Below are 13,076 nucleotides of genomic sequence, written 5' to 3'. Positions count from 1 at the left end.
CCTCCCAGCCCCCTACTCCCGCCCAGTCCCGGACGCCCGCCCCCAACTAACGTCTCGGCAGAAGAAAAGGTAACTAGTGCCGACAAGCGGCAGGATCCGCCCCGGGTCAAAGTCTCCTCTCCCTCAGATCCCTGACTCCTAACGCAGCTTCCCAGAATCCCCCCAGCTCTAGCTGGAGCCCACCTGGCCTGGGGAGCGTCGCGGCTACCAGGAAGCCGGCAGGGGGTGGGTCGCGACTAGGCCCCGCTTCCGGCCGCTGGCCCAGTCGCCATGGCAACAGGCCCAGGGCAACTTGGGAGCCGTTAAAACTCCGGGGCCACCAAGGGGCTCAGGGACCACGCCGCGGCAGGTTTTGCAGCCACTGCATATGGGGCTGGAACCGGGACCAGACTGGGGCAGAAGCCGGGGTTTCGGGGTGCCACCGGCGCAGAAAGATCTGACAAACCAGAGCAGATAAGACTGTGCGGAGGCGTTTTGGCCCTCAGAGGCTCCTATAGCACCGCAGAGCCGGGCGGGCTCCCCCAGGGCCCGCCCCACGCCCCGCCCATTCAGAAGCTGCTTTGCCCCGCCCCGCAGTGGCGGAACCCGAGACATCGCCTGTGTTCCAAGGCACGCTTTCCCGATGGCCAGCTACGAAGAGGTGAGCGTGTCCGGCTATGAGGAGTTCATGCAGGTGGTGGAACAGCACAGTGGCAAGACCATTTTCGCCTACTTTTCTGGTTCTAAGGACGCCGAAGGGAAAAGCTGGTGCCCAGACTGCGTGCAGGGTGAGGCCAGGATTCGGGAGGCAGCAGCCCAGAGGAAGTGGCTGGAAGGCCGAGGTTATAGCCAGATAGCCGGGTGGAGAGGAAGCGGAGGGTCTTGCTCCCGGAGTCCCGCAGGGCGATTTGAGCTTTCCTCTTGTCTTTTCCTATCGTTTTCCGACTCTCCTCAATGTATTAAGACCTTCCCGCCCCACCAAAAGTGCTCTTCTAATCTTTCTATCCAAGTAATCTTGGAATCTAGTCCTTTAGACGGAGAAGGCAAAGGCACCCCACTCCAGTACTCTTGCCTGGAAAATCCCATGGATGAAGCAGCCTGGAAGTCTACAGTCCATGGGGTCGCTGAGGGTCGGACACGACTGAGCGACTTCACTTTCACTTTTCACTTTCATGCATTGGAGAAGGACATAGCAACCCACTCCAGTGTTCTTGCCTGGAGAATCCGAGGCACGGGGGAGCCTGGTGGGCTGCCATCTGTGGGGTCGCACAGAGTCGGACACGACTGAAGCGACTTAGCAGCAGCAGTCCTTTAGAACTTTGTGTCTTGCAGGACACGTGAGATGGTCTCCTTTCCGTAATTCAGCAAAGATGTGTCTTTGATTGTGCTGGGTGCTGTGGCCTGAGGACAAATCAGGACTGAGAGCCGGACCTTACCCTTAAAGGATTTCTGATTTCTCAAATCAGAAAAAAAAAAAAAAAAACAAAAAACCACCTAACTTGTGTTAATCTCAGTTAACTGCACGGTAGTCTAAGTACTTACCAAGACTGAGGGGAAAGGAGAGGGACGCCGTTTGTCAGCGCCTGATTGTAGAGTTGGTGTGTAATTACTTTCATTTTTATCAACTTTTTAAAAAGCTGAACCCGTCGTACGAGAGGGGCTGAAGCATGTTGGTGAAGGATGTGTGTTCATCTACTGCCAAGTAGGAGAAAAACCTTAGTAAGTGGCAATGGGTACTCTATTTCTCAGACATGCACTAGACTTTTGCAGACAGGCAAGAAGGGCCTTTGTGATTCAGCTTCTGAGTTCTAAGGTTCAGTGATGGATAAGTCAAGCAAGTAAAAGATATTAAATACAAATTAAATTTTTGAATGTTCAGCCATTTGTATTAGGTAAGGGCAATTCAATAATTTGGCCTGATATTAGTTCAGAACTTAATTGTCTTTACATTTATTTTATCTTAAAATATATTCACTTAAATGAAATATATTCACTTAAAGTATATATTCACTTAAATGAAATTTTGCACAGGAGAATAGGTCATAGACCTCAAGGTTTTTTAAATGTTTACAACAAAAATGATTACTAAAGGCTAAAAGTGGGCATGTATCAAATATCAAGCAGACTTTAAGAAACCAAGTAAATCTTTTTCATGATCACTTTCTCTTTTTGAAATAGTTGGAAAGATCCAAATAATGACTTCAGGAAAAACCTGAAATTAACTGCAGTGCCTACACTACTTAAGTATGGAACAGTGAGTATCCTTTTTAACTGTTTTGGAGATGCAATTCACCCTATGAAAACTCTTCACTTGTTCTGGATTCAAATTTGAAAAGATCTTCACATTTCATCCCAAACATCATACTGCTCTCCACAATGCATTCAAAACAGACAACTTGGCCGTTCATCCCTATGGCCAATCCCAATAATGTACTAATAATGCAAATACTTGGGTTTTTTTCGTGCCTTTTAAAAGCCACTCTTATTTTAAAATTCTGTAAGCACTGCTGAAGAAAGCTGATTCACATATAATTCCTTAAAAGAGTGGCATCCATAGTTGTTTTCAACTTAATTCATAATCCTGGAGGAAATGAAAGGGTACCTCCTCTAGTCATGGCCCTGGGATTCTCAATTAGAGTTAAGGGGAAGGGGTGAAATTGGGCTTGCTGTCTCCTGTTTTAGTCCACAGAACCAAATATTTTAATGATTCACCTTAAGGTAAATATCTTTAACTATTTCATAAAACTTGTTACAACTAGTTGCTAGTTTCTGTATGGCCTAATTTCTCTGTTCCAAGACTTGTGTCATTCAAAGCATAACAACTTATTCCCTTCCTAATAACATTTTTGTAACCGTGGGTTAAGATATGACTGTTCTTCTCTTTCAGCCTCAAAAACTGGTAGAATCTGAGTGTCTTCAGGCCAACCTTGTGGAGATGTTGTTTTCTGAAGATTAAGATGTGCTGATGGCAAACTGTGTCTATTTCCTGATTTGCTCTACTATAAAAGAAACTGTATACCTGCTTTGAATTCATGTTTACAAATAAATTAATAAAGGATGATGTAAAAGAAATCGGTATATATCTAAACAATAGAGCACTATTAAAATGCTCATGAACCCTCAAGTTTGCTTTAACATAAGGGTATTTTGGGGCTTCTCCATTGGCTTAGCGGTAAAGAATCTGCCTGCAATGCAGGGGATGTTATGAGTTCTATCCCTGGGATGGGAAGATCCCCTGGAGGAGGAAATGGCAACCCACTCCAGTATTCCTGCCTGGAAAATTCCATGGACAGAAGAGCCTGGCAGGCTACAATCCACGTGGTCACAGAGACGGACACGACTTAGTAACTAAACAACAAGGGTACTTTTAAGCTACCGTAGATAAAACGTAGTCTTTTAAGAGTGGCAGTAGTAGCACAAAGGTATTAGTGGAGATGACAAATACCTAAAAGACCCTAATAGTCCAGTAGACAGCTTCCAAATCTTAAAGGAGTTAGGATCTTTTACCTTAAATTGCATGAATTTACAAAGAATCATCATTCCTAAAACACCTTTGGCTTTACAATGTAGAACTTAACCTAACCACTGAAGGAAAGTCCAGCGCCATCTGCTCCAGCCTCTGCCTAATGCTGGCAGTGTTGTTAGAGCTCTCTGGATGTGCTTCACTGGGATGAGGTGGGTGGCCGAGAGATCAGAGACTATATAACCTGGTGGTGGGAAGGACTCCATTCTGTGAGTCAGTCTCACTGATTATGACTAACTGTAACCCTAGGCGAGTTATTTAACCCGTCTAAACCTGTTTCCTCCTTTATGAACATGGATCATTCTGAGGATAAAATGAGAATGCAGCTAAGCCTAGGGCCAGGGTTTGTGGTATCTACCAAATAAATGTCAACTTTCTCAAATGAGTACAACTATCTGAGGCTCCTCACCTTTGTTCTAGTCCAAGGTCAAGAGTCCAATTAGTAGTTAACCACCAGTTTTCTCCCTGCCGTTACTAGGTCAGTGACATACCAATGATTCTTCCTTAGAGCTCTCTTGCAAAGCAACCCGTGACACAGGTATGTCTCCGGCCTGTAGAATTTAAGAACCTTAATGCAGTTCCTGGTGTCTGATGTCAAGAGGTCACTGACTATCACTTGGCAGAGGACAGGTCGGGTAGCTGATGTGAGGGACAGCAAGGCTCCAGGAGACAGACCTGTCCCAGGCCCCACTGTACATGAGGAGCAGGGTTTGGCTTGGCGGCCCTCCCCTTACCTCATGCCCCACTGCCTTAAATAGGTATGCAGTACCTAACATTTCTGTTCTTCAGACATTTCTGTGTTAAATACTAATAAAAGCTTACAAATCCACAGGAAAATCAAAGTAAAACAATTCTGGTTTAACAGAAATAATCTAGTAACAATAAAAGTTCAATTAAATAAGCACACTAACAGTTCTGGCTGCTACCATAATAAAGGTACATAGGAACAGTTTTTTTGTCTTCACTGTACAAAAGCAATATATACATGTCTTAGGAGCCTGGTCAGGGTCCAGCTTTTTATTTTCCTGATGTGTTATTCTGCTGTTGCTGCTCCGCCAGGGCTTGCTGAAGGCGCATCCGCTTCCGGGAATAGTGCTGCCAGTGCAGAATTTGCTGCTCATCAATAAATTTCGCACACTGAGCATTCACCAGCTCCTTGCGGAAGTGTTCGTACTGGAGCAGTTCTAACATGTGTAAACACTGAGGGTACCTGGGGTTAAGTTTATAAGTTAATAATTGACATAATAATACCACGCTTTAGTTAACTCACTTAAACATGCTTTTGCAGTCTATCATTTCTGTAACATTAACTTGGTATACTTTGGTAATACTTTTTTTTTCCTGCATATACAGAAAAGCTAATCATCAAAAGTCAGCAAAATTTTCAAATGTGAGAAAATGTAAGCTTAGAAAGATTAAATAATTTACCTAAGACCACACAGTAACTGGTAAATAGCGTTACTGTCAACTGGTAACACAATAACTGGTCAACATCTGGGCGCAAATCACACTATTCTCTTCGGTGATTTCCAAGGTAAGGGATAGGAACACTTTATTTTCATAATTATGTGTTTAATACCTATTGGTTTTCCATAAACTATGATAAGACAGCTTTTAAAAGTGAGTCAACTTCAGAAAAAACTATGCAGATATTGTATTCCTGTTTTCCACAGGGATATAACAATTCTGAAATTATGTACATATACTCAGAGGTTGAGCACATACACTATAAACAGAAAGCCAAACCTCTGGCTCTCAGAAAAGTAGTTTCAGATAAGGAAGGGGGAAGGCTAGAATGAATCCTGTTATTAAGTTGGAACTGAAAACATCAGGATGAACTCATGGCTTTATACACGTGCGCACACACACAGATATAGAAATAGATACACACAGACCCATTTCTAGCTTTATGTGTTGAGAGAGCCTAGAATCAATGACACTCCAGGACCAATGAGCACACCGAGTACCCAGATCATGGATTTTAAATAGTATTATCCAGGGTTGGTTGGAGACGTGGCTGATGCTACGGCTAACACAGGGAAAGTAAAAGATGAGCCTGGACTATTACATAGTGGCAGAAAGAAAAATGCTCAAAAAATATAGGGATTTGTTGAAAGTACACAGGAGCCAGTTTGAAGGTGTTCCCATTGGCTGTATCCAGCATCACTAGTTCAAGAAGATACATAATTATAACCCATAAGATAAAGAATCCAGGAGTCCATACTGATGTAACTTTATAAAATGAATAAATAAATTAGGAACAAGGAAATATTCTGTCCTTACAACTGAATTTCAACTAACAAATGAATAAAGAATTATGGAATTAGAAAATCACAGAAAAAGCTTTCAAGCAAGTATTTTCCATAGATTGCCAAAGTTAGGTAAAAAACTGAAATATGAAACACTATATTTACCGTCTCAAAGCATTCCCCCTCACAAGATAGGCATTAAATACAAAGCGAAGAACAAGTAATTTGATACAGAGAAAACTAGCAGCCACCAGCTGAACCAGGTCATCAATCTGGAGTGGAGCCTGAGCTCTGCATTCAATGCTGCTGGTCTGAGGACAACAGCAGGCCCCAACACAATGTTTCCTTATTGAACATTTGCTTCCTATACTCCAGAGATACATAGTTGCTTGTAATTGTCAGCAGCTTTGGCCACCTCATGCGAAGAGTTGACTCAATGGAAAAGACTCTGATGCTGAGAGGGATTGGGGGCAGGAGGAGAAGGGGACAATAGACGATGAGACAGCTGGATGCCATCACTGACTTGATGGACGTGAGTCTGAGTGAACTCCAGGAGTTGGTGATGGACAGAGAGGCCTGGCGTGCTGCGATTCATGGGGTCACAAAGAGTCGGACACGACTGAGCGACTGAACTGAACTGAAGCCTGGAAAGCCCTACTCACATCTACTCTAGCTATTTCCTTCTCATGAGGATGTTCTATCAACAAAGACCTAGGTTTGAAACCAGCTCTGCCCATTCTACAGCTGGGTGTCCTTGAACAGGGTACTTAACCTTTCTTAAGGATTAGTTTCTTCCTCCGTAAAATAAATTAATGTGATAACCAAGAGGACTGTCTTCAAGTAGCAAATGCTACTTCTCAATAACTGGAACTTAGACATACAGTGATCACTTATAAGACTTGGAGAAGACCATGCTCAAAATAAGGGACTATAAATATTTTAATAGGCTACAATTATAGCATCAACCAACAAGACGAAATAGAGATACAAAAGCAAAGTTTGCATTTAGATTTTTTTAAAAAACAAATGAGAAATAAATGGAGAACTCAACTAACAGCACTGATGAAAATGAGAACTGAAGGATTTTAGCTGACATAAGTGAAAGTGAAGTCGCTCAGTCGTGTCCAACTCTTTGCGATCCCATGGACTGTAGCCTACCAGGCTCCTCTGTCCATGGGATTTTCCAGGCAAGAGTACTAGAGTGGATTGCCATTTCCTTCTCCAGGGAATCTTCCCAACCCAGGCACTGAACCCGGGTCTCCCGCATTGTAGACAGATGCTTTACAGTCTGCTGCTACTGCTAAGTCACTTCAGTTGTGTCCAACTCTGTGCGACCCCGTAGATGGTAGCCCACCAGGCTCCCCCGTCCCTGGGATTCTCCAGGCAAGAACACTGGAGTGGGTTGCCATCTCCTTCTCCAATGCATGAAAGTGAAAAGTAAAAGTGAAGTCGCTCAGTCGTGTCCGACTCTTCCGACCCCATGGACTGCAGCCTACCAGGCTCCTCCGCCCATGGGATTTCCCAGGCAGGAGTACTAGAGTGGGGTGCCATTGCTTTACAGTCTGAGCCACCAGCAAATCAACATTGTGAATCCTTGAATGTAAGAGATAAATTACAGCTGCAGGTCATGGCTATTAGTGAAATGGTGGAGGACATTGTCTAGAAGAGGTAGCTGCTGCTCTGCTCTAGCCAATGACTGACCTGGGAGAACAAAGACCTGGGGTTATCAGATCTTCCAGAATTTTAAAGAGAAGCTTAGAAATCTGAATCAAAATATGAAACTCTACAATCTTTAAATTTTGACAACTAGTAAACAAAAACCTTGTGTAGAAATGAAATGGGAGTTAATTTGCAGCCTCTCTTAAATTTAAATATCTGAACGGTTATTCTTCAAGAAGGCATAGATTGGTTCTGGATTAATTCAGGGTCAAAACTCAGAACATGAGTTAAAGTTACATAGAGGTATATCATGTTATAGGACTTCCCTGGTGGCTCAGACAGTAAAGCATCTGTCTACAATGTGGGAGACCTGGGTTTAAGCCCTGGGTTGGGAATATCCCCTGGAGAAGGAAATGGCAATCGACTCCAGTACTATTGCCTGGAAAATCCCATGGACAGAGGAGCCCGGTAGGCTACAATCTATGGGGTTGCAAAGAGTCGGACACAATAATACAAGGAGGAACTTTCTGGAATCTAGCTAACAACGGAATTGGCTGCCCCTGAATGAGTAGTATGTGTTCACTAGAAACCTCCAGCCAGTATACAGATGACCATCTCAGCAATGTTGTGGGTAAAATTGAACCTGACGGTGTCTAGGGCTCAGTGTCCAACACTGAGTCTCTAAGTCTATAATACATACATATAACATGTTGCAATCTAGTAAAAAAATATATATATTTTCTCTGGATTATTAAATGAATAAGTGGTTCTTTTATAAAGGGCCAGTAAGGGTGGAAAGGGTCCCACAGGCAAAAGGAGGATGTGGACTTCATAAAGCAGCTGTTATTAGACAGAGAAAAGTGGCTTGGCCAAAGTACAAGTCTTAAACATTCTCCTCTCAAACTTGTGTCTGTTTAGGGGAAAAAAAAGGCTAGACGTTTCACCACTGCTTTTTGACTACCTATTTAAGACAAAGCAGAGGTGGGTGTTCAAGGCTTATTTTTTATCATTAAAAAGAAATGTTTGTGATTACAATATGCTCCTTGCATTTCAGTAAGCCTTAAAACGAGAGTATCTATTGCACAACCTGAATGATAAATTCATGTATTTATTATGTAAGATATATAAAATAAGAAAGCAGCTATTAAGACTCGGGTATGGTTACCTTCTCCAGAAACCCTTGCTTACAAGTACCCCTTTCTATGTTCTTTCATTTTCAGGCTATGGCTGTCATTGCATATATGGACTGCGGGTTCCTTGAGGTCAGAAACTCAGTGAGATGCAGGGAGTGGTACAAGATAAGGTCAGAGAAGACAGGGACAGATCACATAGGGCTAAGAGACGAGATTTTCTTCTGCATGCAATGGGAAGCGACCAAAGGGTTCTAATGGAATGTAATTTCTATTTTTAAGAGACCAAGTTGGCTTCTGTGTAGAAAATGTTTCTTCTTTGTTTGGCAGGGCAGGGAGAAAGGAGGAATACCAATGAGTAGATACTGCAGTAATCCCAGTTAAGTTAGAGATGATGTGTCTCGTATTAAAATGGAGGCAACTGAAAGGAGAGCGGAGATTCAACAGGTATTTTTTCCAACATGAAAGTAAGAAGTCTATTAAATATCAGTGCTTTGGAGTATAATAAAAGTACACACATGTTTAGGACTATAAAAATTAAACTTACTTTAGATACTTGGCATATTCTGGTTCTTTCCAGTAAAGCAAGTACTTAAGATAATTAACAAAAGCTTTATCTTTGAAGTAACCTCTTTGGGCAAGAACTGAAAGGCATAAAAACAAAAAAAATACATCTGTAGAGCACACCAGTCCTTGGACTACTGATCTGTGACTAACATAATCGTAAAGAATTTACTTACATAACATTCCCACCACCAACACACACTGAATTCAAAACAGAAGTCCCAGTTTGCTCAATTATATATACCAGTATAAGTGCAACAGTCATTCCATTCAGTTAAGAATGTACAAAACTAGATACTAAAGTCATCTCTCAGAATCCACAGGGAGTTGGTTCTAAGAGGCCCCGCAGACACGAGAATCCACAGGTGCTCCAATCTCCTGTACAAAACAACATAGTGCCATGACAGTATTGTCACCCTCAGGATGGGCAGATTCCACCAACTGAGGTTGCCTCCAAGGATACAAAGGGCCGACAGTACTATGAATTTTGACTCTTCTATCAGAAATCGTAACTAGCTATTCACTTCAATGAGGTGCTCAACAACTTACAGTTAAGGTAATTTGGGTTGGCTAAACACTGTACAAATTCCAACTCCAACTGAAACCGCAGTCGATTTCCAGCATCATCTAGGAGAGAAGATAGCAAAATCATCCAAAATAAATGTCACTGTATATAATACTGATTTTTAGACAGAAAACAGCAGTACAGACATCTGACTAATGCTGAGTTACATAAAGAAGAGCATGCAAAGGTTTTCCTAAACTGGGTGTAGGAGGAGAAACACCTTCCTTAGAAGTCTAAGGAAAGCAAAGCCCTGATTAAAAAAAAAAAAAAAAGGTTTATCTAAAGTTAAATTATCAAAGAAAACAAGATTATACATGGAGCAGAACATTAATCACTCGTGAGCCACCATGTTGGGACTTCACAGTGATCACTAGGATAAGCTGCAGCAATGTGCCTTGCCTTATTTTGATAGTGCGTTACAAGCTGTTAAGTGATCAAGCTTAGCAAAAACAAAGTAAATGCTAAATCCATCAAGAGACGTTCAGAATGCAAGATGAAAGAGACCCTGGTGAGTATCAAGAAACGCGTGCTTACGTGAGACCCGTCAGTGGCACAGTAATACAAGAGTTCGCTGACGATATTTTAAACTTAGGCAAGCTCATCTGAGATGCAAAAAAACAACTCGAGGAAGCGGTTTATGATCCAAAATCTCTCCTTTAGTCTTCTGGAAGCCGGTGAGGCCACTGTTTGAATAACTAACGGGGAGAAAGGATCGGCCAACAAAACAAACTCTGAAAAGGCCAAATTACCTTCGCCCTTCCAGTCGCTAAAAAAAAACCCTGGTGCCTCCCGCTCCGATCACTCACTCTGCCGGGAGTTGGGCCTGGATTCTCAAAAAATCCCGGGAAGCAGGTGTCTGGACCCGGGACAGTTTCTATTTGACAAAACGCGAGGCTCAGAGCGCTACTCACCTGTCTCCATAGCGACGGCCGCGGCCATCACCAGCAGACACTCTTAAGTCCCCAGCAACCCCACACAGCCAGGATCCGAGAAACAGGGAAGGTCCGGAAGTCGCAGCGTCCCCTTCCTGCCGCGGGGCAGTGTGGGATGCGGGGGTGGGCACAGCTTCGCAAGGGGGCGGGTGGCTCCGCCCATCCAGGGCCCGCCCCGCCCCAACCCCGCCTCCACCCGGACAGGTTCTTGCCAGGGTAAGGGGCGATGCGGGGGCAGACGGCGCTCTCGAGGGGACGAACCCAGCGTTCCCAAGGAATCTTAGGCCTCCCCGCCCCAAGATCACGGTGCCTCCACGTGGTTCGCGGGACCCTCGACCACCGCTCTGCCTGCATCACAATGGCATGTGACGTCGCTCCTCACCGTATAAAATAATCCTTCGGGGATTGTGGGGCTGTGGGGCCTCCAAAGGTCAGCTTGGCCCTGTTACCCCCATAAGATGGCCTCACCCCTTCGGGGAAAGCCCTCTCCGGCCCGGGCGGAATCCATCCGCTCCGAAGAGACGGCGACGGTCAGCGTGGAGACCTCGTCCCACCGCGTGGAGACATCCTACCGTCACGTGAGGACATCTTCCCGGCAGGTGGAGACCACCCAGCGCAGCAGCGAGGGACCCTCCGTCTCCTCCTCTGGGAAGCGGCTCCCTCGAGTCCTCGAGGTGTCCTCCCAGCACGTGGAAACCGCCTCGCAGCTCACAGAGACGGCTTCCCGCCACGTCAGGGCCTCGTCCCTGCGGGTGGAGACGTCTGTGCACCGCGTGGAGAGCACGCCGCGGCGGGAGAAGCCAGCCGCCCGCCATAACATCCAAAAGGCCCGATGAAATGCTGCCTTCCTCGGGGCCACGAGGGGGCCATGGCCCTTGGCCAGGGCAGAATCGCCTCCAGTTCGCAGCCTGCCTGCTGCCAGGTGGACCGGTCATCTTTGGTTTCCTGGAAACAGTCCACAGATCAATTTAAGAAAGAGCCAAGCTGCGGTTTCGGGATTTAGCCAACATTCATTGACCCTCCTGCACCTTGGACCAAAGGCAAGCCTTTGACCCAGTGAACTATTTTAATTTGAAGCCAGCATAAGAAGTTTTTAGGCTCTAGATACTGTATGTGTTAAGCTGATGGAAAAGAGACTGTTTGAGCCTCCAAGGCAGGTGAGTTTTGAATTGCGGGCCCTTTAAATAACCTTGGCTGCTTCAAACCTGGAGAAGGAAATGGCAACCCACTCCAGTATTCTTGCCTGGAGAATTCCATGGACAGAGGAGCCTGGCAGGCTACAATCCATGGGGTCACAGAGACCTCAACACAACTCAGCGACTATCACTCACTCACTGAATGACCTTGGCTGCTTCAAACTTAGGGACAAGGAGCAAACAAATCATAATCAGTGGAATTATATGCCAGCTGCAAACCTGAGTTGCAAGCAACAGACTTTCCTTAATTAATTAGTTGGCTTGTGTTTATGTTTCAATATATTTCTCTTTATGCCAAGTCTTTGTGCCTGGTAGCCATACACACAGGTTTTAATAGAGGTCACATGTAGTTCAAAGGGAAAAGTGAAGGTCAACGTCAACAATCAAGAATAATCTTGGAAAGGAAACCTGACCTGTGATTTGAGGAGGTGCAGGGGAGGAATATTTATTGAGCATCTACTCGGTGCCGGGCGTGCATTTGGGCTATAGCAGTGAACAAGGCAAACAAGGTCCTAGCCCTTGGGGAGCTTACACTCTAGTGAAAAGGCAGACAACAGATGACAAACAAGAGTTTTCTGTTGTGATGAGCACTTCGAAGGAAACAAACAGGTGATGTGATAGAGAATATGCTGACCAGTACCTAGTTTTTCTAAGTTAACCTGGTTAGCAACAACTGAAGGCAGGTCAGGGCTACCCCCTAGATCAGCAAATCTTAACAGATTAGTAAGTGGAGCCATTCAAGGCGGCCTTGACTGGGGATGAAGGGACATCCCTGCTTTCAACAATATGTGCTATTTATCCCATTTAGCAGGATGTAAAGACCTGGATTCTATGGGACCTCATTGGGAGATAGAGTACTTGCTGTTGGCAGGCACTGTGATTCATTACTCACATTAATTCATTTAATTACAGGGGAGTGCACCAGAATAGGATTCAGGCCAGGGGAATGTCATAAAACCCCAGAGGCACCCCTGATGCTTCTGCTTCATCAAATGTCTGCTATAGATTAATATTTAGACTTTGGAATTTTAGTTTCTGGTGAACTTACTCACTCTTTTTAATGTAACAGACCATGTGCATTAGATACACACTCTTTATCAGTGTTTTTAAATGAGCAAAGTGGTTGCTTCTCTTTAACTGTTCTTTATTAATGTTTTCATTACAAAGTGATAATGTGCTTAATATAACAAGTGAAATAATTCAAGATGTGTAAAGAATCTGTCATCATTGCTTTCCATTTTCCTCCTCTGGTAATAATTCGTGTCAGTAACTTGGTGTA

At 44.3% G+C, this 13,076-nt stretch overlaps 3 protein-coding genes across 11 annotated transcripts in view; 2 read left to right on the top strand and 1 right to left on the bottom strand.

Annotated features, from left to right (window-relative positions):
- The first annotated feature begins 78 nt into the window (after positions 1-78).
- Positions 79-3,051, top strand: TXNDC17 (thioredoxin domain containing 17). The gene is made up of 4 exons (XM_069542799.1): positions 79-767; positions 1,617-1,698; positions 2,158-2,233; positions 2,867-3,051. Exons 1-4 carry the CDS (start codon positions 623-625, stop codon positions 2,933-2,935), a joined length of 372 nt encoding a protein of 123 aa, XP_069398900.1. The 5' UTR covers positions 79-622; the 3' UTR covers positions 2,936-3,051.
- Positions 1,844-11,432, bottom strand: MED31 (mediator complex subunit 31). The gene is made up of 4 exons (XM_069542788.1): positions 10,581-11,432; positions 9,654-9,731; positions 9,088-9,184; positions 1,844-4,712 (listed from the first exon to the last, which is right to left on the bottom strand). Exons 1-4 carry the CDS (start codon positions 10,606-10,608, stop codon positions 4,520-4,522), a joined length of 396 nt encoding a protein of 131 aa, XP_069398889.1. The 5' UTR covers positions 10,609-11,432; the 3' UTR covers positions 1,844-4,519.
- Positions 10,714-13,076, top strand: part of C11H17orf100 (chromosome 11 C17orf100 homolog) — a 36,106-nt gene continuing 33,743 nt past the window's right edge. For 4 of the 9 annotated variants that reach the window (XM_069542793.1, XM_069542794.1, XM_069542797.1 and 1 more), the window contains exon 1: positions 10,793-11,758. In XM_069542793.1, the coding sequence (XP_069398894.1) occupies positions 11,060-11,437 (378 nt within the window). In that variant the 5' untranslated portion in view covers positions 10,793-11,059 and the 3' untranslated portion in view covers positions 11,438-11,758. Of the gene's footprint in view, positions 11,759-13,076 lie in introns of all 9 variants that reach the window. The other 5 variants (XM_069542790.1, XM_069542791.1, XM_069542789.1 and 2 more) reach the window with 5 other exon arrangements.

This window comes from Ovis canadensis, chromosome 11 (genome assembly GCF_042477335.2).
Source record: "Ovis canadensis isolate MfBH-ARS-UI-01 breed Bighorn chromosome 11, ARS-UI_OviCan_v2, whole genome shotgun sequence".
Taxonomy (NCBI): domain Eukaryota; kingdom Metazoa; phylum Chordata; class Mammalia; order Artiodactyla; family Bovidae; genus Ovis; species Ovis canadensis.
Note: the sequence above shows the minus strand (reverse complement) of the source record. Positions and strands in the feature narration are given on the sequence as shown.